The sequence below is a fragment of the Podospora anserina genome, chromosome 6 (assembly GCF_000226545.1).
Source record: "Podospora anserina S mat+ genomic DNA chromosome 6, supercontig 4".
Taxonomy (NCBI): domain Eukaryota; kingdom Fungi; phylum Ascomycota; class Sordariomycetes; order Sordariales; family Podosporaceae; genus Podospora; species Podospora anserina.
Window position 1 is genome coordinate 801,570 of NW_003613579.1, and position 26,398 is coordinate 827,967.

The following is a 26,398-nucleotide window of genomic DNA, read 5'->3' on the forward strand; positions in this document are numbered from 1 at the left end:
AACCGCTCAACGCCGTGCTGTTGTAACACACACAGTGCCCCCTCTCCGTCGGAGACATTCGTTTTCACCAGAGCCAACCGCTTCGCCACTTCTCGAAGGTCGTCAACCGTCAACAGTGTCACAACACCACCCGACCTGGTGGACTATGGGCGCAGTTATCAGTCAACCACGAAGGTTTGCCTCTGCATTCTTGAAACCGCCATGTCTTTTTCCCCCTCTGCGTCTCTTGCTAATGGTCTGTCTGAAAAGCCGCTCGTCACCGTCGTGGTGCTCAGGCCGTGCGTTGGTCAGCCAAGAACAAGGGGTTCAGTCAGGGGGGCCGCGCGACACAGCCTGATTTAGAAAGCGACCACCACCAGCCTATCAGCTCGCGTCACCCTTCCTATTGTTCTGCAACTAAACCTCCCCCCTCGGCTCCTTGAGGTGGTCAGAGCGTCTCCTTTAAGATCGATACGACGTAATGAATTGAATTGTTTTCTAGCGTGCCGGGGTGTCCATTGTCTAGTCTTCGACGGGGACGTTGAGGCTAAAATAATTCCAGAAGACGCTTGTTTCCAGCTTTGATGAATCTGAATCAGCGACCACCCGAAGAGGGCATGCGCCCACGATGCAGCTGGTCAATAGGGCGCCGCATTATGGCATCCATAGCTCGGGGCAGAGGTCCATCCCGCCGGCCTTTGGCCTTGTGCGGTCGACTGTCAGCGGGGTGAGCTGGGCTGTTGAGGTACGGGAATTGAGTTGTCGACCGTTCAAGTTCAGCTGTTAGACTGCCTTTCAGTCTGTAGGTCGACAGCCCAGAGAGAACAGTTCCCCGCAGATGTCGCCAGTGATCACCAAAGGACTGGAAAGGATGGAAGGCCACAAGGCCTGGATAAAATGCTTGGCTCGGCAGGGCACAGCATGGACCACCCATTTTCGCTGCATCCAGGCCCCATCCCGACCAAGCCGGCCAATCCCCGTCAGGCCTGCACCACACTGCATCCACATCCACTCGCTGGGCTCAGCCAGTGAGAGCAGGCCTCCGAAAAGGGCAGTCTGCAGTGCCCCTTCCCGCCATTGCCCTCCAACGCAACCATCATTTACCTACCGTACCCTTCCCCCCTCGTCCCTCTTTTTCCCGCCCCCTTCTCACCATTTTGACCGACCCCTTCGCTTCTTCACCACCACCCGACGGCCGACCATCGTCACCACCTCACCCTCTGCCCGACCGACTTCCCTCAACAGTCCCCTACGACACACGATCGGAGCACGCCGGCCGGAACTGCGATTGCGACACGACAGGCTACCTACCTGAAGATAGGACAGGACAGGACCACTGGACTGAAGGGGGAAAAAAGCGGAGGATTCTGAGACACCGAAGGGTTTTTTCGTTGTTGTTTATTATTCTTTTTTCTTCTCGGCTCTCGACATTCTGTCATGACAATTGGCGGTCCTGCAATTGCGACCACTATTACCTACCTACTAAGGTGCTACGACCCGACCTCCACTATTCCCGGTCCCCGAGCTTTGCTTTAAGTTTCAGCGCGCCGAGACGACGGGCCCCCCGAGCTCGATAGCCACATTACCTGCTACCACCTGAGGAACTAGACGCTTGCATTTACCGAACTCAAAGGCTTCCCTTGCAGCAATCCCCCTCCCCCTCCCCCGAACTCCCCGACGCCGGGGCTCCCCCTTCTTCACGCGACGACGCTTGCGACCTGCGGCTTGTGAATTCCATTCCAACCTAGGCACTGCCCTATCAGGACAGCTGTCTCATGCCCAATCGCGAGTCTTGCGTCAATTGAATCGCCACCGAAGCGCGGTTCGCCCTCCTATCACCCTCGACGTCTTTTAATCGCCAGCCCAAGGCCCGCTCGTCCTTATGCCCAACTACGGCTCACTACACTCGCCATCGCTCAGGAAAATGGAACAGTCCAGAATTCAGTACGGGCGGAAGCGCCTAAGCCTTGGGAATATCATCGGTGACCCATTTGCCTTGGCAACCATCTCCATTGCTTTTGTAGGTACCCGACGCGCTTCCAAGAAACATATTAATTGCTGACTGTGTTCGACATAGCTTGCCTGGATCATTTCCTTCTTCGGTTCCTTGTTTGCCCACATCAATCAGCCACCAAATACCCCCGGAGTCAACAACTCCTTTCCCCTGTATACGTGGTGGGCTGTTGTGTTCTACTTCTTCCTCGTCGTCGGCGTTTTCATCGTTGTCGCTTCGGACAGCGTTCAGACCTACCATGTCGCCATTGTCGGATACCTCGGTTGCGGGCTTGTGCTGTCCACATCAGCAGTCCATGGCTTGATCTACTCCAACATTGGCTCTCGTGAGGCGGCTGCCGCCGGCATGATCCTGCTGGCCATGGTCACCATTGTCTGGATCTTCTACTTTGGTTCGGCCCCGTCGGCGGTGCCACGCGCTTACATTGACTCCTTTGCGCTCGCCAAGGAGTCATCCACCAACCGACAGACGATGAACACCGGTTACGGCATTGGCCGCCCCGAGACATCAACCTCGGTCCAGCCCCCGCAGATGTACACAGCTCAGCTTAACGGTCTCGAGAACCCATCGCCTGTAGGAGGCATGCAGTCGTCTGGCATGCGCAACTCTGCTGTCCCCCCGCCTTTCCAGTCAACACTTGGTCAAAAGTCCAACGGCTTGCCAGGAAGCTCCGATGGGGACATTGCTCCTCCCACCGAATACCCATACCGCGCCAAGGCCATCTACAGCTACGAGGCCAATCCCGAGGACGCCAATGAGATTTCATTCCAGAAGCATGAAATTCTCGAAGTCAGCGATGTCAGCGGCAGGTGGTGGCAAGCGAGGAAAGAGAATGGCGACACGGGTATTGCGCCAAGTAACTACCTCATTCTGTTATAGACGACTGTCGATGGAATGAGAGGCTCAGGAGAGCTTGCAGTTCATCACAGCACACTACACTACAGCACACAGCCCAGCACAGCATGATTGGGAAAACAGTCGGCAATTACCGTGGGCGCGCGCACGTACAACATTGTGGATGATTATTTTTTCTGGTTTTTTTTTTTTTTTTTTGGCTTGGTCGTCGGCAAATGACACGACACACTGGCCTTTTTATATACCCAGCAAGAGTTTTGGTGCGGGCGGCGGCGGTGGTTCGACGGTGGTCCGGAGTTTGGCGCAGAAAGGGTGACGCTCGACTGGGAACCGGACAACAAAACCAATGATTCTCTGGGACGGACAGTTGAAACGGGCGCTCAAAATTGGCGCGCCCGCTGATGCTCAAAGATGCTGAGCTCATGGATAGATCACTCTGGTTGCCAGATTGGAGACAGAAAGCATGTCCTTTGACTACGGATGATGCATTGTCTCTTGGTGTTGATATTCAGCGCCTTGGATCTGTTTGGATTAGGGGGAAAATCAAGGCGGGCGGAGCAAAGAGGATAGAGGGAGAAAAGAGAGCATAGGAAGGGGCTCTTTGGGTGGGGAAACACTTTGTCTCCCTCTCTCTTGGACCGGGTTCTGCGTGCCTGACTGCGCGTGTGTGTGTCTGTGTGCCAAGTGTGGGATTAGGCATTGCCAGCTCTCTTGTCTTTTTTTTAATGATATTTCTGGGCTGGGCGGGACTTGGTATTTGTTCTTGTTAAAACACTTGGTTTTCTTTTTTTTTTTTTTTCTTTTTCTTTTCTTCGTACCAAAACAGTACCCCCTTGGACGCTAAGCTTTATCTACCACTCTTGAGTCGGACAACCGAACGGCAAAACAAAAGGATGAAGCCTTTTATAACACCACCTCACTTGCTTCAAAAGCTGGGAGTCTGTTGCTTTTTGTCCTTAATGATGTGGTTGGGTTTTGTGTTTCTCGGATAATTCTATGTCGCGATGCTTGACTGGTTTCGCTCTGTTTCTGTTTCGACGAGTATTCCATGTACGATATTTTGGCTTGGGTTTGACTGGGTATCTTGGGGCATTTGGAACGCCGGGTAGTTCAGAGCTTGGTTGTTCTGGAATGGGACGAGGAAGAGCTGGCAAAAAGCAACAGGGGTGGAAGATAGGTGGTTAGAAGTCCAGAAGTATATAGGCACGTTTCAAAACATGTCTGCTTGAGCTTGTTTAAGTGATTCTCGACACCAACTGCTCCGCTGTTGAGCATCATCTTCTTTCTAATCTAAACCGCAACTGAAGACGGAGCTTCATCATCTCCCTTGGCAATTGATCCACCATCCATGGACTTGCAGTCTCTCTAGCTCTGCTCAATAATGCCATGCTTCTCTTGTCTCTGGCCAGACATCGTCCCCCTCGTTCAATATTTGCCGATAATATTGACTGCTCAGCCAAACCAGTCACGGCAGCTAGCCGCCTGGTGTTTCCGCACCGAACTTAAGTCCAGAGAGTTGTCTCGTGTACGAGCCCCTCCGTATGAAAACCTCCGAGGCACCACGTTTGTGGCTACCATTGTTCGAGGCGTCTTTCCTACCCGCGCTCCATTATGTTGCTCGTGACCAGGCTCTGAAATATCCTTACAACATTACCCCAAGTCGATGGCGTGTCCAGAACGACCGCGAACTGACATAGCTCTGATCTCGCTGGCCAACTCGGTAGCAGCATAGTCGACATACTTATGGAAGCCTGTCAAACGCTCTCTCTGTCTCTCAAGACAGAAGATTCGAGAGTCGGCCCCGTTGGGCAGTCCCTTGCTGCCTTTATTCCTCCCAATCACCAAAAAAAGATGACAATCAATGTCTCTCAAGCCTCTTCCTCAGCTCCCTCTCCTTCTGCTGCACCTCCATTTCCAACCTCTCCACGCTGTACTTGAGCGCTTCCTTCCTCTGCGCCACCACCTTGGCCCTCAGCGCCGCTGACCCATCCAACCTGCGCGATCGTGCTGCCTTCAACTTCTTCTCCCGCTCTCTCTCCTGCTGACGCCTCTGTCTTTCCTGCTGGGCGGAGCTGGCACCCTCGGAAGTGTAGTGCGACAGCCTCCCGGCGTTTAGCTCGGCTCTGGCTTTGAGCGTTTCTATCCTTCTTGCTTGGCGGTCAATGTTCTTTTCGGCGCGGTCGAGAAGCAGCGAGATGAAGGGTCCGATCTCATCGCGGAGAGAGGCTTCCGCGGCGGCCAGGGTGGGCTGGGGGATGAGCTCGTAGTGGCGGACGGTCTTGAGGAGGGATGTTAGGCGGGGAAAGTCGGAGATGCCAGCGTCGAGGGTGGAGACGGAGGATTGAAGGTAGGAGAGGGAGGTTCGGAGTGAGGTAACGCACGAAGCGTAGGAGGGTTGTCGTTGCTGGTAGGATTGGTAAGCCATTTTTTGTTTTGTTTACTTGGTGATGGTGTTGGGGAGAGTTGGGTGTTGTTAAGCAAAGCGTGGTGGAGGCTTTTGAGAGCGGAACCGCAACCTTCCCTTCTTGGCCATGCACAGACCACCACACGCTTGGCTGGTAGCTTTCCTCCAAGTCCACACCTTGAACCGTTCCAGCTGTTTCAACCGTGACAATGGCGCCTTTGTCAGTCGAGTTTACTGGCGTTCACAGCTCAGATGACAGCGCCACAGACAAGCCAGAGGAAGAATGGTTCAGGCAGCCAGCATGATAAATTCTCTGCATGAGCAACGTCCGTTTGGTGGTTGCTGTTCTCTCCCATCATCATCACCACCACCCTAGCAGTCCTCTGCTTTGATCAGCACAACACCACTTTCCAAGATGGCACACAAAGACCCGTCACCAGAGAGAGCCGCGAAGCGGGCGACGAACAATAAGAAAGCCGTTGCAGAAATAGTCACTGAGATGGGCCGCCGCAAGCGAGCATCTCAAAAGACGCCAGAAACCGTGGAGAAGGCAGAGGAAGCGAAAAAGGCCAACGTTGCCGTTGTCGCAAAGACAACCCAAAGAATTGCTTCCAACACTGGATGTCGTTTCCTCTCTTCTCTTCTACCCTTCGGATTCCCCAAAGACTTCCAAGTCGGAGCCGGCCAAGGACAAGGTAGACGCACCAGCCCCGTCGCAATCCTCACGACGGTCGAAGCTCGAGAGCGAAAAGTTAGCTTTGGCTCAGAAGCTATCCAAAGGGGAGATCACGCCGGCGGAATACGAGAGAGCGATGTGTCTGCTCTGGGACCGGCCCAAGCTGTCTGCGGACAGGGCATGGGCCATCATCGGTTCCGATGGGCCATCTGACGAGAACGAGAACACCGTCGACGACAGCAACCAGCAGAACGGCGGGCGCTGCGTGTTGATGTGATGGTCCCGTCTTCACATGGTTCAATTCTCGGACGTTTTTCATGGGTCCGGGGAGCTGAGCTTGAACTGGAGAAGACGAACGAGTCGGCAACCGGCAACAGCGGTGGGGGGGGAAGCTCGGACTTGGATAGCGCTTCTCTACCTACACTAGCTCTCGCTACCCCAGACTTGGCACAAACTTGCGAATGGAGTCAAGCATCCCCAGCGACCCAATGCGCTGGGAGGAAGTGCGCTAGCAGGGACCGGCCTCAACCCCGCAGCGTTTGTCAGTTGTTGTTCAGGCCCAGACAGGCATCGAGGACGAACGAGGTGGATTTTTTTATCAATCAGCTGGGAAGAGGCGAGAACGGCATTTGATTTTGGCAAGGAGGGAGGGACAGCTTGGACGACTTGGACTGCTTGGGATTGTCGGAAATCTTCGGTATCATGCCACAGGTTTCTCGACATGTCAGTTCAGAGTTTTTGTCTTTTCTCATACGGAGTAATTCGTCTAAATCAAATAGATGCCTTATCGCTTCAACAAGATGGCTTGGAAAAGTGTAGGTACATCTGATGTGTGAATTCGGAGAAGATTACCCACTCTGCTTTCCTTGGTTGAGTCTAGACTCTTATCTCGTGCAGCAGTCCAGTCAACTACTAACACTAGAAGACGTGCCTTCTTGGGGTAGAATATTGCTTTTTTCTTTGGTTGTCTTTTCCACGACATGCCCAACTGAACGCCTGACTTGGCTGTTGTGTGCTTTCTGGTGCCGAGATATTCAACAGATGAAATCAATCTTTGATTATCTACGGGAGGTACCCTCTCAGATCTTCTGTCCAAGTATATTTCTGGCCCCGCATTCTCATCACGTCTAGCCTCCAATACCAATGTGGGTGAACAGGCTGAAATGGGGTTCCAAAGTCCCGACCACCAATGAAGGTTGACGTCGAAATAATGATACCCCAAGCACATGGCTTAATGACAGGGGTCTAGATGGATTGGACTTCTTTTGCATACCGCCCCTCACGTCTTCTCCGCATTCGTTTTACTTACAGACTGACAGACGACTCCTCTTCCCCAGATTCTGCTGTCCAGCATCCAAGCTGGGGTACGAGGGCAAGGGTCATGGTTACAATTTAGTCCAGCCAAGTTGGCTCCGGTCCATTGGCCGCTCGTCTTGTGACCCCGACCGCTCTGCCATGACTGCAGTGGTTGGGGTCGGCACTTGGGATTCTGATGTTCACGGTAGGGGTATCAACGCCCATCCGGGGTTGCAGACAGAAATATATTAAATGGGACTCTTACCTTCCGAACCTGCCACCCATCCCGCCAACAACTCTGCTATCATCTGCATCCTTAGCTCTGTTCTTTTTGCTTGCTGGCTGCAGTGAGGCAAAGACAGGGGTATCTGTAGAGATACACGGGGTCTTTCTTGGTTCAATCTCTTGTCTCTGCAAACGTGGCATAGATCAGCCTCCTTCCTTTTAGCCATTGCTACCGACTCTTTTATCTGAACGCCTCTCTCCGTCCTCTACTCCTTCAAGTCTTACTTGGCACCTTCTCGACATCTTCCTTTCTGACCTCGATTCGGTCACGAGAACAACAAGATGCCGTCTCCAGGAGAAGAAACGTGGAAGGATCACTGGAAGTGCTTCGTGGCATGTGGTATCATTGTACTCTCGCCATTCCAGTATGGCGTGGACTTTGGTCTCATCGGTGGTCTGCAGGCCATGGTTGGCTTCCTCAAGGTTTGTTTACTCACAATTCAGCTCATCCCCCCGCTTGTGAGACAACTCTGACAAGAGTGACACCAGATCTACGGTCATCCAGCCCCCGACACCGCCATCGGATGGAACCTCGATACGACAAGACAACAATTGATCTCGAGTCTCATGACCCTTGGCGCCTTCATCTCGTCCGGAACGGCAGGCATCGTGGCCACGTACGTGAGCAGAAGGCAGTGTCTCTGGGCTGCTTGCGCTCTGTGCTGCGTCAGCAACGTGATCATGATGGCTACTGAGGACATTGGCGCGCTCTATGCTGGCCGCTTCCTCATTGGGTTGGCCAATGGATATTTCATGACCTTCAGCCAGCTGTATATCCAGGAATCGAGTCCTGCCAGATACAGGGGTTGGTTCTTGACCGCCTTCCAGTTCTTCACTTCCTTTGTGAGCACCCTTGTTTCTTCTTCACACATCGCTATTGAAATAAAGGCTGACAGAAAGCTGAACAGGGTACTCTGATCGGCACCATCATCGACTGGGCCACCGCTAAGCGCCCCGACAAGTCCGCCTACTTGATTCCCCTCGGCATGATCTACATCATCCCTGTCATCATGACCGTCGCCCTCTTCTTCATCCCGGAGTCCCCCCGCTGGCTCATCCTCCGAGGCGACTACGAGCAGGGTGTCAAGGCTCTCCGGTGGTTGCGTCCTGTTGGCGCCGATGTCGATGCCGAGGGTGCCGAAATCAAAGCCGCCATCGACAGGGAGAAGGAGCTCAGCAGCAGCATCAGCGTCATGGACATGTTCAAGAACCCCATCGACAGAAGACGCACTGGTCTCGCCGTTGGTGCTGTCCTCTTGCAAGCCGCCTCCGGTTCCATGTTCGTCATCGCCTACAAGGCCTACTTCCTCGCCATGTCCAAGGTCTCGGACCCGTTTGCTATGAGCAACGTCCTCTCCGCCATGGGCATCCTCGCCATCTTCTTCAACAGCTTGATCGTCGTCCGCTGGGGCAGACGCCGTGTCATCCTCACTGCCGGTCTGGCCATCTGCGGTATCCTCCAGCTGATCATCGCTGTTGTCTACCATATCCTGGGCGCAACCAATACCACCGGAATCGTCCTGGTAGCCCTGACCTGCGTCTACATGATGACCTACAACGGCATGATCTCCACCTACGCCTGGCTCGCAGGTGGAGAGATCCCCTCTCAGCGTCTCAGAAGCTACACTTTCGGTCTCGCCGCCGCCGTTGGTTTCTTCGGCGCCTGGCTCACAACTTTTACAGCGCCATATTTCATCAATCCTGCCTCTCTCGCGTGGGGTCCCAAGTATGGCTTCATCTGGTTCCCCAGCTGCATCATCGGTGTGCTCTGGGTTCTGTTCTTCTTGCCCGAGACCAAGGGCCGCACCCTCGAGGAGATTGACGAGATGTTTGAGGCCAAGCTGCCTGCGCGCAAGTTCAGACACCACATCTGTGTTGGCCATGTGAATACTGCCGAGAAAATTGATGATCGCGCTTCGGAAAAAGTGAGCCCCCCCCCAACCCCTGAGCTTTGGATTAGCGTTAGGGTTATGATACTAACTTTTTGCAGACACCCACCGAGGTTCAACATGCCGAAGTGAAGGCTTAAATCGTTTCCTTGTTTTGCCGTCTATAGAATTGAGGATCAATTGTCTTAGATACAGACAAGGCGTTTGGGAGGGTTGAATGCGATGAGTAATGCGGAGGAAAGTTGTGCCTAGATAAACATAGAGATGCAACTGGAAGCCAAGTCTCTATCGCATATTTTCATCTGCCGTGGCTTCTGCATTGGTATTGGTTCCATAAGGGGGCATTTTGCATGACAGATACTGGGCCAGCTTTATGACAGAGGATCGAACCAACGCAATATCAAATGCAACATTCTGTCCATGCTTATTGTCTGTGTTGAATCTCCACAGATCAGTATCACCTAGGTGTATGATATCATAGCCCATACCCCCAAATGCAAATCAATAGGCCTTTAAAGACATTTCAAATGCCTATTAGCTATCTTTAAAGGCCTATTCATATGTTAAAAGGCTTATTAATGATGTATAAAAGCCTATGAACTATCTTTAAACACTTATTACCTATCTTTAAACGCCTATTAGCTATATTTAAAGGCCTATTAGCTGTATTTAAAGGCATATTAATTTTGTTTAAAGGCAAGTGAACTAGCTTTGAAGGTATATGAACTATCTTTAAAGGCCTATTGTGTATGTTTCAAGGTATATGAACTATCTTTAGAGGCCTGTTGTCTATGTTTAAAGGCCTATTCGTTATATTTAAAGGTATATGAACTATCTTTCAAGGTCTATAAACTATCTTTGAATGCCTATCCATTGTGTTTAAAGGGCTTATACCATTTCAATTGAATTTTTGTAATTGAAGCCCTCGCGGAAAGCCTGGCAGTTGAAGCCCTTGCAGAAGCCTGGCAGTTTAAGGTCTGGCAGTTGAAGGTCTGGCAGTTGAAGGTCTGGCAGTTGAAGGTCTGGCAATTAAAGCCTTGGATAAGGTGGTGTGAGGTTGAAGGCTTGCATCGGCGCGTGGCCATCGGGCATCAACACCACGGCACTATTAACCACGACACTTTCACAAATATATACTGTAATTTGTAAGACAAAAAATGCATTGCAATGTTGGTGATAATGGAAATAAGTGGATGTCATGGAAAATAGTTGGTGAGAATATTATAGTATGGGAGTAATGCCCCCCTAGAAAAAGGATAATGCGCCCTTAGAATTCCTTATGTATTATATTTAAAGGCCTATTAGCTGTGTTCAAAGGCCTATGAACTATCTTTAAACGCCTACGGACTCTCTTTAATAAACACTATAGGGTAAGATGGATGCCGACTTATCCCACCATCTAACATTGTAACACCTTGCTAAGTACACTGTAGCAGGTATCCTGTAAATGATATCGAGAGTAACAGATTTGCAGTTTCTTTGATGGTATATCAGCGGTTTGACAAAATCATCAAGGTACATGACCCCCAGTGTTGGATGCACCCGCGACGGGACGATATCGCAGTGCTGCTGTAAAATCTTCGGTCAAACTGAAGCGAGCTTCATTCAGCCATAATAACAGCATCCTGACCGCTGAGACTCAGTCATCCACCACCGGCCCGAATGCTCTATCTCGATTAGACGTCGGTTTCTGGTGTCATTGTCACCACACTACCGGCTTGGCAGTCCCCCGAGCCTGAACACGCAGTCTGGGACACCAGTCGACCATCGCCAATGAACTACCAGACAGTCAGATCTCCAATACGATACTCCATAGCTGTGTTGGGGGCTGGTTGCACTGGCTGATGCTGTGCGTCGTTCATATTTCCCAAGCCGGACCGATCTATCCTCGCCTTCCTTTCTTTCTGCTCTCGCATACTGTCATCAGTCGTTGGGAGTAGGTGAGCTTGCCGGTTTGGCCCCCGGCTGGTGACACGGCTCTCTTGAAATACTCATCACATCTTTGCCTGCCGGCCATCTTCTGTAGTCTTCCGCGATAAAGATAGCAACTTGGCGCCACCAAGACGTGAAGGCTGTCCGGGTATCGGCTAGTGGGCCAGGTATGAGGGGAATCAAGTCTGGGAAAGGCAAGTACAAACGATACACACACAGAGACTGCAGTTACCCCTGTGAAACGCCATCCATCGAGACCAGACAGTGGTCTATGGTCGTCATCAGTGCGGGTGCAACCTGTGACCCAAAGGAGTACAGATGATGATGATGATGAAGAAGAAGCAGAAGAGGGGAGCCGGGAAGGTGTGGGGAGGTCTGCCTGGAGAAGCTCCGGTCTGCTCCCCACCAGAGCCCTTTTAACTCGTGATTGTGCCACTGCAATCCGCTGTGTCAACAAACATAAAACCTTAACTTGCAGCTTACCACGCTTGGGGATGGGCCCTGGCTCTAATACGAGCATCCGCAATCCAGAGCCAATTCCGATCCGGTGGGAACAGCCACAACGGCTTAACCGATGTCATTCATACAGTTCCAACCCCCTTTTCCCTTTCCTCCCTCGTCCTACCAGCACAGCTATTCATACAGACACTCCCGTGACTGGCGGAGAGCGGGCATCGTGCGCTCGTCTCCCTTCCGGAATCATGGCAGGCACGGCTCTGCCTTCTTGCCTCCATGTCTAGGAGGGCGTTTTCACGCCGCTGCGGCCTCCATGGTTGCTAACGTCGGGACCCCTCGACCAAGCTCGATATATCCATCAACAATTCCAAGCTCCACGGCCATCCCATACCAAGAACCGTTCGCGGCTGCACCGCCGGAGAATTACATGATGCAAGGGAATCCAACAAATACAGGTGCTCCGCCGGAGAAACCGTTGGTCCCGAGCAGCACTGCAGATTGGGAAGCCAAAAAGGATGTCATCAGGCAGCTGTACATGGACGAAAATCGCATTTTGAACGAGGTCATCGATATTATGCACCGCGTTCACAGGTTCAAGGCAACGTAAGCTGGCTCTCTCTCTCCTCGGACCGAAGATAGTAGGCAGGCCGAGTTAACGTGTGAGACAATGACAATGCAGAGCGAGAATGTACAAAGGCCAGTTCCACAAGTGGGAGTGGTCAAAGTACAACACCAGAAAGGGACGAAGCCAGAACGCCTTGATGCCCGCTCAGTCCAGGGCAACAAAGAAGCGAGCACACGACGCCAACAATACCGTCAGTAGTGAGACGGCCGCAGCTCACCTTGACTTTGATCTTCCAACTGTCCATTCAACTGGGAGCCAAGCTGTGATGGCAAGAGTTGGAAATGCGATGAACACGCCGCTCTTGCATCAAAACTCCGACTTTCGCAATGTTGAATTCTCTCTCGATGCGTACAAGGCGCTGATCAACATTTGGTCCCCCGGTGACAAGCCGTGGAAGTCTTCGATTCCGTCACCTCCCACCGCGCCTGCTGGAACCATACTTCAACAAGTTCAGCAAGCGCTAGCTTTGTTTGACCGGGGGCAGAATGCAGGAGGAATCCGAATCCTGGACTCGGTCAATGAAAGAATAGCCTCTGCTCTCACAATCACCGCATCCTCTTCTTCTTCGGCAGCCTGTGGTGACAACAAGACCGGCACCGAGATCACCACCACCACCACTGCCACCACCGCCACCACTGCCAGCATCCCCATCGAAATCATATGGGACTGTTTTCTTGCCGTCCCCCAGCTGATCCTCACCGCCAACCGGCCCGAGCTACTAAGTCTCTTCATGGACTACCTCGCCCGCTACGCCAACATCACCCTGTCGTCGGGGCACCCCCTTACCAAAATTTCATGCCATCTCGCCGCCTTGACCCGTGCGTTTTCCATCCACCGCCAGCAAAAGAACAATCACCCCCAAACCAGCCAAGAAGAAGCCCTCAACATGCTCAAAATGTATGTCTCCGAGTCCTGGACCCTCTGGCTCGACCTCATCACCGAGACACGCGGGCCGAAAGACCATGTCACCATCCACCTCCGCCGCGGGTACGCAGTGCTCATGGAGGAAGATGGCGATTCCCCGGGACGAGGAAGCTCAAGGTTACTTACCGATTTTACGTCCAGTCTGGACGAGTCGATCCAGATCCGCGGGGAGGAGGCCACCACTGCACGGGTGCTAGAGTTGGAGGAGTTACTGGCCAAGATGTACATGCCACTTTTTACGCCAAAGAAGCTGGCGCACGCGGAGAAGATGCTCAAAGATGTGATCACAAAGGTGGTGACGAGGCTGGGGAAAGGGGGGACGAGGGCGGACACAGAAATGGGGTACAATGACCGGTTTTTGCTCTTCATTGTCAAGCACTTCTTGGCAAGGATAGCAGATCATGAAGGGAATTTGGAAGCTGGGCGGAAGTGGAGGAGGGAGAGCTTGGAGACGGAGAAGAAGGATTTGTTTTGGAGGCAGACGTCGCAGATGGTGGAGGAGGGCTTGAGGGCGGATGGGAGGGAGGAGGAGGCGGAAGAGATTAAGCGGGAGATGGAGGAAGTGATGCCCAAAGAGGAGTAGGAGGAGGAGGAGGAGGAGGGACCCGAAAACTGCATGACAACTTGGATTGTTTTGTTTCAGTTTGGTGTGTTTACCTGCCATGGAGGCAGTACGAGGGGTTGCTGTGGCTGCGGAGAGGGTTGAGAGCCTTCAACGAGTGACAAAAAGAGATACCTATGATTTGGCTTTGGATTTCCCCTTCTTTGTATCCATACCTTACCTGATAGCTTTGGACGTAGCGAAATTTGAGACACGGGACCACACACCTATCTGATACACGGCAGTGACAAGCACCGACTCCGACTCCTTCACCATCGCTCCCACATTCTCTGTTCCTCAAAACCGGGGAGTTGCTTATCCTCGTGCAGTTTGACAGAGGGGGCCTGCACGGGTGTAACCTGCTCGCCTAGGAAGACTGCTTTACCAGTTAGCTGACACTGAAAGCTTGGCCCGAAAAAGCTGTGCTACGGCCGATACCCGAGTTCGGCTGATCAGAGGAGAAGGCTGCGGAGTGAAAGGGGGTTATCTATCGGAGGATACAGCAATAAGCTTGTATGCAAGCTGCCTCGCAGACGACGGGGGATGCTGTGCAAGTGCGATGGTGGTGTCTGGTTCGCCATGTCCTCGAGAAATACTACGTTACCAGTGATGAGAATTAAGCCGACCTTCGCCCAGAAATATCTGAGCACAATTTCAACTGATGCACCAACTTTCTCAGTGGGGAGGATGGTATGGCACATGTCATGCAAACCTGAAAGTGCCTGGTGCTCGACGGTAGGGGGCAGCCCCTGACAGTTGCCCGGCCAACTTGGGCCAACCAACCCCTGAGTTTGCTACCCTAAGGGGTTCTGGCCCCATCCCATCGCCTCTCCTGAGCGTGATATGAGAAGTATCTCCAGGCAACCAGAAAGGCAGTAATTGTCGAGAGTAGCACGAGACTGAGTTTTCAATACTTCTATTTTGGCATGCCCGCTCACCTTGCTCATCGCTCCGCTCGGGACCGTGGTATCACGGTGACATCAACCTTGCCACCCGCGACGGAAAGCCTATCCGGCACAACCAATCCACGACAGGGAGTCCCGCTCCTAGAGAGCGAGCATTGAAGCTGGGGTAAGAAGATGTCAGCTCGGCGACCAGGATGGAGCTGTCATGGCCAAGAGCTGACCGAGTGACAACACAATGACGTCCACGACTGAGCTGTCACCAAACACAATGCCTCCCTATAACTGCGTTACCCCTTTTTCTTCTTGCCATGTAACAAAAACAACTCACCGGACACTTTTTCCCTCGGTCAAAAGAGGAAAAGCATCCAGCCAGCCGAAATGTCCGAGCCCGACTTGTCCAAGATCGCCCGCGATGCCGAGCGGGACCTGAACACGTATCAGTCCAAGACCGGCTCCTCCAGACGAGGACTGGATGACTCTGGTGTCACTGACACGTCGGCTAACAAGATGTTTTCCGGCTCGACTGTCAAGACGGGGGACGACTTTGTCACCAGCAAGAGCTACAACCGTCGCATTCCGGGTGATGAAGGAGGTGATGTGGACGACAAGGGACAGTAAGCCATTGCTGCCCGAGAGGAGTACAAAATGAAAAGCAGGGGCTTACCAGATTCGCAGCTGGGTCCATGGCCGGGCGTATGAGGGTGAAGGTGGTCCAGAAGACAAGACAGCTCACATCTATCAGCACAATCCGGGCGGGATTGACGAGGCAACAGTGAGGAAGTGGGGCAAGGATCCGGTCGAGCTGGAAAGGGCTACACTCCGGAAGGACAGGCCTGATTTGCTCCCTTCCGAGGAAGCACTCGGCGGGAGAGCTAACGAGCCGGCTCACCAGGGCGACGTTTCCGAACAAGGTAGACTGGCGTCCAAGGCCAATTTGGGACGGGATGAGGAGGACAAGAGAGAGCTGCCGAGCCAAGGGTCAGGTGGTTCCCGCTACAAGGCGGCCTACTATGAGACACCCGAGAGTGTGCCCGATCAAGGAGCTGATATTGGTGTGATTCCGCCCAAGTCCTCAACGGGAAGATCACGCAACATCTAGTCGGTCAATTGATACTGTCGAGTAGTGTAATATGGTGAATGTTCTGTTCTGTCTATCATCTATTAGTGTATCCCGCGTAGTGCATAAAGGTGCAGATGTGATGTTGGAATGACCGACAATCTCACAGCTTCTCGTCCTCACGAGGGGCCTCCGTTAGAGACTGTAGCACAAATCCAGCCAGCGGCACCACCCACTCTTTGCTCACGGGCACATAATGCCCGCCCGGATGGACCACCTTGACTGCCCCCTCCGACCTTTCCACCAGCCCCTGACTCCTGCTCTCATCCACCACTGTATCCAGACCACCAAAATAGTGCAAGCTCGGCGTCTTCACCTTTGGCTGATAAAGCCACCCGCTCAGGTCCTGGTCCACAGCCCAGAACCCAGAGTACGACACCCAAAACTTGAGCGGCTGTCCGCCGTTTGCGGCCCGTATACTTCCCACCCACTCCTTGTGCTCCTCAGCCGGCTGCCTGAACCCTTCCAACGCGGCAGCAAGAATGGAAGCTACACAACCCCCCTGACTGAACCCAATCACACCTTCGATACCGCCGCCGGTCTCTTCGATAGCGGAGGCGAGTTGTAACATTCCCTGCTGGACAAGACGATACGACCCAGTAGCTTCGTCTTTGCGGAACCAAGCCCAAGAGTCTATCTCCTCGTCCTCTCTGCCTTCGTTGTCGGATGACGGCTGATACCCCGGGATGTCGCGGGGGTACAGCCGGTTGGGGGCGGTGGGGTAGATGAGAGAAGGGATGAGATTTCGGGGAGCCAGAGCCTTGACGAGGAGCTTTTCCACCGCGCGGGTTTTGGCGCGAAAGAGGGGACCAGATTGAGTGTAGCCTTTTTTTGCCAGTGTTAGTGAGCTGAGGTCAAACATGAGAGTAAGTAGTACGAGTGAGAGGTGCGGTGAGGGGTAACCGATACGACAAGTCGAGAGTAAAACCGCTCATATATGAGTCCCTAGGTCCGCAAAAAAAGGCTTACCATGAAGCATCAATATTTTGACTTCCTTCTTTGGTGGCTTGTTGTTGACGGCCTTGCCCCTGGGAACTGGCGTGGAAGCCCCGGAGATGGGAGTCTGCGTGCCGCTTTGTGTCTCGGCCATGGTGGTGCTGCAAAAGAGACTTCTCTGACTAGCGCTGAAGAAACGCACAACTTGAAAGGAATGGATCCGAGATTGCGACCTGCTGGCGACAAATCTCCAGGTGTGAAATGACAGCATGTGAATAAAAGCTGTCAACTGCGGCGGCGGCGTCCATCCAGTCTTCTCGGAGGGCCAGCGGGATTGGCTCGGCATGACACATGCGGCCAGCGTTGGGGTTCGAACTTGGGCTTAAAAATCACGATAAGATAGGGCCCACTGGAGGCGAATCACCCAGGGGCATGGCTTGAACAGACATGATTTTTGATAAGATCAAGGGATGCCACATGGGCTTATTTATTTTTTTGGGGGTATCGTTCATCTACGAGCAGCAACAGAGACATGTAACCTCTACTGATTCCCAACGTATCCTAAAGCAGCAAAACGTGCTCTCAACGCGGGCGCCCAGCAACGGGTAGAAATTCAATCTATGCCAGAGCGAAAACATCCATACCAACGGGAGAATGGTGATGAATGTCGATAACCCACTGCGAACAGTGAGTAGCTGGCAAATGCTGTTGACCTGAGTCTTGAGCAACCCCCGATCCCTCTTGATAACCTGAAAAACTGGCTTCACAACTCCTGATGTCGACACCAGACTCTGAATTGAGCAGTCATACAGGTTGGTTCTCGGCAAAGCGACTGGAAAGCTGTAGATGCCATCCGTTTCACCCTTCCTCTCTGCAACCTCCCGCGCAAACAAGGGGAACACATCGAAACCGCCGACACGGCTCAATTGATGTTGGCTGCCTGCTATGATACATATACACTGGCGCAAATGACCTCGGGGCTCGCGTTCAGGGGGAATAAGAATCGTGGGTCAAGGAAATTGCCGCATCGCTCTCGTCTCTTGTATTCCAACAACCGTCGTCAACAGCGTCGTCTACTTTAATGGGAAGCCTTGGCGTTGGGGTTGCGGGGGTCGTTCTTGAACTCGTCGCCTGTGGGGGAGTATTGTTAGTATTTGGGAACTCGGTGGATCGTGGGCGCAGGGAGTCGGCGAGGACAGGAGGGGCGGAGGGGCATACTGTTCATCATGGCAGTCTGGGCCGAGTTGACGCCATAGGCAATGACCACGGCTGGTAGGAGTCGAGGTTAGTTACTGAAGAGAGCAGCCCGGGGGAGGTGTCGTCGAGTTATAGTCGGGTTAGGTTAGTGACATACCGGCAGCGAAGAAGGGAGCCATGGGACGCACTGTGGTCATTCAATCGTCAGTCAGCGCACACGATGATGGGGGGGATTCAATTGGGACAGCAACATACACACGGGCGTCGGGAACTTCTTGAAGGGGGCAACTCCGAGCCAAGACATGGTGACGGTTATCTTCTGGGTTAGAAGATGGACTGGGTTCGGGTGACGTTGTTGATGGAGGTTGTCGGGGTGGTCGAAAACGAGCGTTTTTCACGGTTGCTTCTGGCTCCCGAAAGCTGCCAACCAGCGTTGCCGAGAGGCGGAAGAGGTGCCTGAATTATAAGGCTTTCAGCGGTTCAGTCCAAGCTGAGGTGACCCAAGCTTCACTTTAAATCCTTGGCATGGGCGGAATCCGTGGAAATGATTCTCCGGCTTCTCCACTCCAAAGTGAAGCTAGGCGAGTCCAGGCGCGTGACATCATAACCCCCGCACCTCACCAACCCCAGACAAGCAAACGGGCATCAAGGCCCGGGCTTGCGCCGGACCCTGGACATACTACCAAAGTGGACAGCCAGCTGGGGTGCTGGGCTGATATTTGCTGCATGAAGATGGACTTCAGGCTCACTCACCTCAGGCAGGGGACCAGCTGACGTTGCTTTCCGGACTGGCTGTTGACTTGTACTCATCTGTTCCCTGTTCCCAGCTCCCAACTCCCAGCTCCCAGCTCTCCAAGCTTCCCCCCTCCCTCCAGTTCACCTGAAAAGGAAAACACCTTACCTTAAAGCTCTCCTCGAACCCCTCCTCACCAACCAAATTATCACCAACTTTACCTACCTACTTTACGCTCTCAAGTGCGGGGGAAATAGCTGTGCGCACCGTAGCACCCGGCCGCCTCTCTGTCCAATTATCCTCCGTCTTCCCCCTCCTTTACTACCATCCTATTTGATTTGCCCTCCACTTCCCCTTCTCCTCGCTCTCAGATTGTGCCGTGCCTGCCACTGCCACTTCCAGGTTGCTTCCTCTGCTGTGCTCTGTCTGCACCCACGCCACAAGCTTACCCGGCAGACCGTTGCCCGTCCGCCTTCTGCTGTTACATCTGCTTCGTTGCTGCTCTTGCGTTTCGAACTCTCCGAGACATCCCATTCGGCACCACATATCGAACCATTCCAACCACCGCACCGGCGCTCGATTTTCTTTGTTTGCTATTTCTAGCGCGCAATTGAAACTTGTCAAGGCTGACCGTTCCGGCGAGCGACACTTTCATCTGACTCGCTGCTTCGAGAGACAGTTTTCTTCAGTCTGGCCGATCGACAAGCAAAGTAAACAACCACCGAAATCATGCTCTCTAGACAACTTGCTCGTCGCGCCGCGGCTGGCGCTGTCGTCCGGCCACCAACCACCAGAGCCTTTACCACCTCACTCGCCCTCTCGTCAAAACGCACCCCCTCCCTCGGGGACATCGAGCCAGAGCAGCAGGAAGTATTCAACAAGAAGCAGAAGGAGTTCCGGTTAAAGCTTGCGGAGGCGCAGAAGCAGCGGGAAGCCAGTGCGTTTGCCTCGTCTTCTTCTTCTTCTTCTTCTTCTTCAACATCGACCTCCTCTTCCCCCTCCACCTCGGCCTTGGGCCTTGGAAAGCTAAGCACAGGGTCGAGCACCGCTACAGGAACCACTGCCAACGCGGCCGAGCACGAGCCCCCTCGCAAGGCGGGCCCCCTGACGAACCTGATTTACGGGACAAAGGAGGGCCGCGAGATGGACGCCCAGATCGAGGCCAGCTTCAGCCAGGTGCTGGCGCGCGGCAAGTATGTGCACTCGATTGTCTTCCACGAGGTCAAGCCCAAGGACGTGGACGAGTATGTCGAGCTGGTGGGCAAGTGGTATCCCCGCATGGCCAGCATGCCGGAGAATAAGGTTCATCTGGTGGGCAGTTGGAGAACGGAGGTTGGCGACTGCGAGACATTTGGTATGTTTTCTTTTTGATACCTGTGTAGCTCCCGTCGTTTGGGTGACTAATCTGCTTTGTCTCAACAGTACACATCTGGGAATATCAGCGCTATCAAGGCTATCATGCCTCCTTGAACGCCATCTCCCGCCACCCGGAATATCCAGCCTTTGAAAAGAAGCTCCGCGGCTTGATTCGCAGCAAAAAGTCCTCTCTCATGCAAGAGTTCTCGTTCTGGCCAACGACCCCTCCCCGACAGCTCGGCGGCATCTTTGAGCTGCGCTCCTACACGCTCCACCCCGGTAACCTTCTCGAGTGGGAGACGCACTGGAGGCGCGGACTCAAGGCCAGGCGCGAGGTGATGGAAGGTGTGGGAGCCTGGTTTGTGCAGATTGGCGATCTCAACACGGTGCACCACCTCTGGCAGTTTGCTGATCTCGAGGAGCGCAAGATCCGCCGCGAGAAGAGCTGGAGCCAGGAGGGCTGGGCCGAAACAGTGCACAAGACGGTACCCCTGATCCAGGAAATGAAGAGCAGGATTCTGGTGCCCATGCCTTGGTCTCCAGTGGCCTAACATCCATCCAGACATGTTTTTTTGTTTGACCGCACCTGTAGCTAGCCAGGCATGCTGAACTTGCTAATCATAAATCAATTCGAACCAAACCATGAACCTACCAATACTCCCCATGCTTTGCGCCATGTGTAATTCAAGTGTGAGAATGTCTGAAACAGCACATGAACCCTTTCGAGTAGTACGTCCGATCCAACTCCAGCCAATGCGAACAACAACCACCCCTTGTCATCTGATCAACGTTCCCTATTCCTGCACTGCCATCAAGTGTCTCGTCAGCTTCCTCCCCTGTCCCATCTAGTCCCAGTGGTATGGCCGTGTACTAGTGGCCACCCCCAGTGACGCTCGACCCGCGATGACTACGAGGATAAGACGATGCCTAATCCTCCATTTCCTCCCCCATGACAGCTGCCAGATTCCTCCTCGCCAAGCTCAGCGTATGCGTCAGAGCCGTGAGCTTGGCTGTCAAACTCATGAGACTGGGATCCGCACTCTCGACCCTGACCTTTTCCCTCACATACACCTCGACCTCTTTTCTTCGGGTGCCTGAGAGCACCGGCGCCAAGGGAATGTTTGGATCGTGGTTGCTATTGTGAATGTGCGGTAGCCCAGTCGAGTCGCCACCTGTGCAGCAGTACCCGAAAACCCGCTCGGCTTCGTCGTGTTCGAGACGGCGGGCGGTGCCAATGGCGAGGGCAAGCTTAGTGCTAAAGTGTACAGGGGCGTGGGCGGGTTCGAGGGTTCGGAGCCAGAGGACCAAACTTGAGTCCTGAATGGTGAGGTGGAAGGACAGGCAAGGATGGGAGGACTGGTTGTGCGAGCTGTTGGAGGGGATGGTCAAGGGCGGGATGAAGTGGGAGGGCGCTGCGGAGCGAGAGGTCCAAGAGGGATCCGAGTTGAGAAGAGGCGGCCCTTTGAGAATGGCGAGGGACTCTGTAAAGGACTGCGAGAGGAGGCGCAGCTGGGCCGACAGAAACTGGGGGGAGGATGTATTCTTGTCCAAGGTTGGCGAGGACTCGGTTGGGTACGAGTAACTGAGGGTCAAGTTGAGGAGGTCGATCGAGTGGGTAAGCAAGGTGTGGAGGGTAGTAAGCGGGCCGAGGTGTATTGGATGGTCGGGGTTGATGCTAATCGTTTGCTGAGGAAGGGTGCGCAGACGAAGGTGGATGGTCTATTTCACAAACGTTAGGGAACATCAGCGACACAGGAGATCGGGAAACAACAAACCCCCTTGACAATGCGCGTTCCGACACGGGTGATGGTGCCCTTTACTATCTCATTTCGAGGGGTGCTCAACACCAGAGTAGATCCGGGATCGATGGGCGCAAGCAGCGCATAGCAATCTTCGAGGCCATGCTTGAGGTTGGTGAGGGTTTCGTGGAGCTCTTGAACAAGCCAGCCGAGTTCGCGTTCCTGTGTTTGCGGTGGTGTAAGTGGAGGTCTAACCACGACCCAAGATTCCAAAAGCGTCTCAGCCATTGTGCTCCTGCTCCAAATCAGCGACGTACTTCAGATTCCCTAATGGCGACCTTAAGTTCTTCTGGCGCAATTCGAGGCCAGATTTCGACAGACATGGTTTACGCGTCCCGGGCTATCGTGATGTTTGATTCGGGATGTAGGCATCCATATTACGATTGAGACTCTGTCGGTTGTATGGTGACTGTCAGCAACAATGATGGTGTGCCTGGATTATGGTTATCATATGCATGCAAAAGAGAACAAAACCGTTGGAAGCTGAAGTGGTATGACGCTGCTGTCTGAGACGCTGTCGCAATTGTTGGCGGGGAGCTCCATGTTAGCCAGCAAATACGGCAGGCGGTCAAAGCTCCAGTGGGGCTCTTCAGCCTTGGCCCCGCCCAGTTCTGGGGTTGACGGTCCGACTAATGGCTTTGAACTTTTGACACCATCCATCCATCAACTACGCCGACCTCTGACGACGGGACTCACTCTCTACACTTTGCATAGCCGGCACAAACTATACCGGCAGAGCCTCTGTGACAGTTCCAAGCCCTCATCATACAGAGATATTGTTGCTCCAACTCTTGCACCACAGGCCGCATCGCATATCCATCCAAGAAGCCATTCCCCCCATCTAGTCAACGGCGATCTCTCTTTTGCGGCTATCATACACCCGGCGACGCACCAGCTTCTCCAGTCGCAGTGCCATGGCCTCTCCAACGACACAGCAGCCCGTGGGCGCACCAACTACGCTGCCAAACAAACCCGAAAACAAACTCCCACCCATTCCAGATGGTTCGTTACCCTCACCTAGAGCGACCGCAAATCTGGCCCACTCTGCTAACACCTTTGGGGTATGCAGGCTCTCGAATCCGCAAACGCCCCCTTCCCCTCCCTCCTCACCGGCGCACCTTGAAGTCGGCCGCATCCTCTGTCAATTTCCAAAACCAGACGACACCCGACATTGATGGCTACCTGCCCCCTCCTCGCGCGAATCGCACCCAGATCATCAAGGTGGCCTCTTCGGCCTCCCACATGTCACTTGTAAAACGCGTACGAAAGGCACTGGAGAGCGCCCGAAATAACCAACAGGGAACAACAAAAGGTCTGCCCTTGGCAGCACGTGTTGCCGCTCTGGGTGCGAAGAATGGGGGATCAGACCAAACCGGGCCAATATCAGATGCGCTGGATGATGTCGTGCTTATTGCGACGGGGAGGGCAATTCAGAAGGCGGTTGAGGTGGGGGCCTCGTTCACGAGAGAACGAGATTTGATTGTGATTGCGAGGACGAGGACGGTACAGGCAGTGGACGACATCGAAATGATGGACGAGGATGCGGAGGAGGAGGACTCGGCGCGGGTCAGACATGTTAGTTGTGTCGAGGTTGGAGTGAGGTGGGCCAGTTGATTGTAGCAGAAGCCAGGAGAGATTCACTGGGAGATTCAACAGCATCATCACATTGGCGTTTTGGGCGGTTATTGGATATGCAAGGGAAATATGACATGGGCGTTGTTTGGGTTTTGGCTTGAAGTGGGCATAATTGGTGGGGGATATACCCAGAGGCCATATGTTATGCGTTTGGGGACACGATCATGATCTGTGGACTAGGGGTTTTTTTTTTGTCAAATGATGTGGCGAGGGCCAGCTCTACTGCATTTTCTCGAGTCACGCGATGGTGCAAGACGCTTATTGCACATGGTACAACTGTCGAAGCATATATGGCATCGAATACTCTCCTGCCGCCACTAGGTTACAACATTTGCAAGTGACAGCAGTCTCAGTCGGGTTCAAGCCGGGCTTGGAGTGGTCGGGCAATGTCGACAGGCGTCCAAGAAATACCGATAGCAACACTTTCGGGGTTATGGTTTAGCTAGATCAGTCACCTACCCGGCCTACTTGGTACATCTCTCGGATACTTGAATCAAGACATCATAACCACCCTCACTGAGCAGCAGACATAGTCAGGTAGCGCAGTCGCTAAAGACCGGGGCTCGTGTACGCACAAGTCCGAGCCTTATGAGGGGGATATAATATACCGAGCACTGAGGTGGGCTTGAAGCTCCGCGCTGGAATGCTCTCCCGTTGCCTCGGAGAATGAGGGGCAGTGTTTGGTCTGCGCATCATGACCCAAATTGCGTCACTCGAATGTGTCGTCAACAATTCCAAGCCATGCAAGGCAGCCTGATGGTCGGATATCCACAGCATTAGGGTTTTTGGAAATGCCACATGGCACCAATAGTTAAAGTTTTCGGACGCCAGGTGTTGGGCCTCAACTGCTTTCAAAACAAGAAAAAAATGGCGCAGTTTTGGAATTGGGTTAGTTTTACGCAGTAGTATCGGTGGATTGATCATCATCCCTCTGAAGGGGGAAACATCGTGAGACTGGCCCTTTGTAGTTTTGACTTTTTATTTTGTTTGTGACTCCCTGCGCATGGACCATCCATCCGTTGTTCTGCTTGGGATCGTTCGCAAAGCAGGGCCGAAAGATGGTGCGAAAAAAGAGCGATCCATCTTTCCCCAGGAAAACGCACGGGCAGCTCTCGAACGGAAAGAAGCGTTGGTCTCGGCTCACCCCTTCCCGTTGGCACGTCATGTCAGGCACACCAATCAGAACACGCGCCGAGGTGGGGCGCTCTTCTCGAAAGCAAATTGCACAAATTTCACCAACGTCCATTATGCCGCCTCGAATTGGTCCAGACTTTGCCGCTGCCTCCTCGAGAAGATCCTGATTTCGGGAGCTGTTGGACGGGAATCAAGAAGATGGCAAAGACAGACAGATGAAGTGGAAACAGACTGCTGGCCACGTGTGGCTGTCGAGTCCAGGTGCCAGGATGATGCGATCCGATGCGTGGATGCCAAAAAGGAAGCGGCTTTGCTGGCACAGCATGCATGCCCTTTTGGGGATGGCGGCCAACGTGACAAAGTAGGGTTCGCAATGACAGAGCGAGATCGGGAGTTGGACCTGCAATTTCCTGCATGAAACAGCTCTTGCCCTTGAGCGCCGTGCGGCTGCTCATCATGGCCATGACGAGAGAAAGACGACTTTATCCGCCAGAGGGAGACGGGGTCGGCCGATGAAGGGGGCCTGGCAACGAGGGCCGGGACGGGAGCCAGCCAGCGGGCGGCAAAAGGTGAGAGACAGCTCTCAGCAGAGGGAGGCGGACGACCCAGCAGAGAGACAAGCAGGGATGCCTTGGATGTGGTGGACTTGCTGCAGGTACCGCTGCAACATCGTCCGTGGCGCCAATCCCCTTGCGGGGAAGCCCGCGGTACGTACCTTTGTTATTATCGGTCCCAATCACTTGGCAGGCCAGGCGCAATTTGCCGTCCCCCAGACATATCGTGGGCTCTCCCGCCGTTGTCCTTCGTCCTCGCCCTCTCTTCACCCTCTCACCAGCCTCACTCTTTCGCTGCACTGCACCGCACGCACGCTTCACCTCAGACTTCGTTGGCAAAGTCTATCTTTTGGAAGCTGCTCCTGCTCACTCGACGTGGTCTAAATTCATTCATTCTGCTATCTATCCATCTCCAACTCTGCCAACAGATTAGCCCAACCTACCATTGTACATTTGTACCGCACATACAAGCAAACATTGATACACAAAAGGACGATTTTTGCCCGAGCCGGACGGATCACCACAAACATCTACAAACATCTTCACAATGCAGCTCTCAGCGCTCTTCACTGCCCTCCTCCTGCCTCTCATGGCCGTTGCCGAGGGCGAGTCCACCACCACCAAGACAAAGACTCTGACTCTCACCGAGACCCTCACCCTCCAGCGTCTCCAAGCCGTTCACACGGGTTCGCACAACTCCACCGCCGCCCTCCAAACCGGTGCCACCACCACCTTCAACCCTGCCGCCTCGACCACCACATCAGGACCGACACTCGACCCCACACCGGACAATGCTGCCGGTGCTCTCAATGCCGCCAACGTTGCCGCCGCCGCCATGGCCGGCATTGTCGTCGTTGCTTTCCTCTAAGCAGGCAACAGCGGTAATTTCATTCTGATGGTGATGGGGTCTGGGAGGAGCTATTTGGGCACTATCAATCCGATTCTACGATGCGAGCATCTTACCAATCATTTCTTTTGTCTCTGAGCGAGGCGCGATATTCTTGGTTCGGCCCCTTCCCGGTCAGCTTCATCATCAACATCAGACAACCTTCTCATGAGCATACGACCATTTTTGACGACATCAAGAACAAATCAT

The 26,398-nt window shown here is 53.5% G+C and overlaps 11 protein-coding genes across 11 annotated transcripts; 7 read left to right on the top strand and 4 right to left on the bottom strand.

Moving 5' to 3' along the window:
• Positions 1–1,861: 1,861 nt before the first annotated feature.
• On the top strand, positions 1,862–2,872 carry PODANS_6_10750 (uncharacterized protein; the record flags this gene model as incomplete). The annotated part of the gene is made up of 2 exons (XM_003437450.1): positions 1,862–1,999; positions 2,057–2,872. 2 exons carry the CDS (start codon positions 1,862–1,864, stop codon positions 2,870–2,872), a joined length of 954 nt encoding a protein of 317 aa, XP_003437498.1.
• Positions 2,873–4,706: 1,834 nt separating this feature from the next.
• PODANS_6_10760 (uncharacterized protein) lies at positions 4,707–5,273 on the bottom strand (the record flags this gene model as incomplete). Its single annotated transcript, XM_003437451.1, has 1 exon — positions 4,707–5,273. The coding sequence occupies one exon, from the start codon at positions 5,271–5,273 to the stop codon at positions 4,707–4,709; it is 567 nt and encodes a 188-aa protein (XP_003437499.1).
• Positions 5,274–7,806: 2,533 nt separating this feature from the next.
• Positions 7,807–9,530, top strand: PODANS_6_10770 (uncharacterized protein; the record flags this gene model as incomplete). The annotated part of the gene is made up of 3 exons (XM_003437452.1): positions 7,807–7,932; positions 7,999–8,352; positions 8,418–9,530. Coding segments are annotated over 3 exons (1,593 nt in total), but the record flags the coding sequence as incomplete, so codon positions are not given.
• Positions 9,531–12,472: 2,942 nt separating this feature from the next.
• PODANS_6_10780 (uncharacterized protein) lies at positions 12,473–13,918 on the top strand (the record flags this gene model as incomplete). Its single annotated transcript, XM_003437453.1, has 1 exon — positions 12,473–13,918. The coding sequence occupies one exon, from the start codon at positions 12,473–12,475 to the stop codon at positions 13,916–13,918; it is 1,446 nt and encodes a 481-aa protein (XP_003437501.1).
• A 1,301-nt stretch (positions 13,919–15,219) lies between these two features.
• PODANS_6_10790 (uncharacterized protein) lies at positions 15,220–15,940 on the top strand (the record flags this gene model as incomplete). The annotated part of the gene is made up of 2 exons (XM_003437454.1): positions 15,220–15,455; positions 15,517–15,940. The coding sequence occupies 2 exons, from the start codon at positions 15,220–15,222 to the stop codon at positions 15,938–15,940; spliced, it is 660 nt and encodes a 219-aa protein (XP_003437502.1).
• Positions 15,941–16,061: 121 nt separating this feature from the next.
• Positions 16,062–17,048, bottom strand: PODANS_6_10800 (uncharacterized protein; the record flags this gene model as incomplete). The annotated part of the gene is made up of 2 exons (XM_003437455.1): positions 16,062–16,783; positions 16,928–17,048. 2 exons carry the CDS (start codon positions 17,046–17,048, stop codon positions 16,062–16,064), a joined length of 843 nt encoding a protein of 280 aa, XP_003437503.1.
• Positions 17,049–17,972: 924 nt separating this feature from the next.
• On the bottom strand, positions 17,973–18,395 carry PODANS_6_10810 (uncharacterized protein; the record flags this gene model as incomplete). Its single annotated transcript, XM_003437456.1, has 4 exons — positions 17,973–18,025; positions 18,113–18,163; positions 18,249–18,278; positions 18,347–18,395. The coding sequence occupies 4 exons, from the start codon at positions 18,393–18,395 to the stop codon at positions 17,973–17,975; spliced, it is 183 nt and encodes a 60-aa protein (XP_003437504.1).
• A 1,158-nt stretch (positions 18,396–19,553) lies between these two features.
• On the top strand, positions 19,554–20,731 carry PODANS_6_10820 (uncharacterized protein; the record flags this gene model as incomplete). The annotated part of the gene is made up of 2 exons (XM_003437457.1): positions 19,554–20,178; positions 20,247–20,731. 2 exons carry the CDS (start codon positions 19,554–19,556, stop codon positions 20,729–20,731), a joined length of 1,110 nt encoding a protein of 369 aa, XP_003437505.1.
• Positions 20,732–21,107: 376 nt separating this feature from the next.
• Positions 21,108–22,302, bottom strand: PODANS_6_10830 (uncharacterized protein; the record flags this gene model as incomplete). Its single annotated transcript, XM_003437458.1, has 3 exons — positions 21,108–21,899; positions 21,956–22,141; positions 22,237–22,302. 3 exons carry the CDS (start codon positions 22,300–22,302, stop codon positions 21,108–21,110), a joined length of 1,044 nt encoding a protein of 347 aa, XP_003437506.1.
• A 591-nt stretch (positions 22,303–22,893) lies between these two features.
• Positions 22,894–23,593, top strand: PODANS_6_10840 (uncharacterized protein; the record flags this gene model as incomplete). The annotated part of the gene is made up of 2 exons (XM_003437459.1): positions 22,894–22,981; positions 23,049–23,593. The coding sequence occupies 2 exons, from the start codon at positions 22,894–22,896 to the stop codon at positions 23,591–23,593; spliced, it is 633 nt and encodes a 210-aa protein (XP_003437507.1).
• A 2,256-nt stretch (positions 23,594–25,849) lies between these two features.
• PODANS_6_10845 (uncharacterized protein) lies at positions 25,850–26,170 on the top strand (the record flags this gene model as incomplete). Its single annotated transcript, XM_003437460.1, has 1 exon — positions 25,850–26,170. One exon carries the CDS (start codon positions 25,850–25,852, stop codon positions 26,168–26,170), a length of 321 nt encoding a protein of 106 aa, XP_003437508.1.
• Positions 26,171–26,398: the final 228 nt, after the last annotated feature.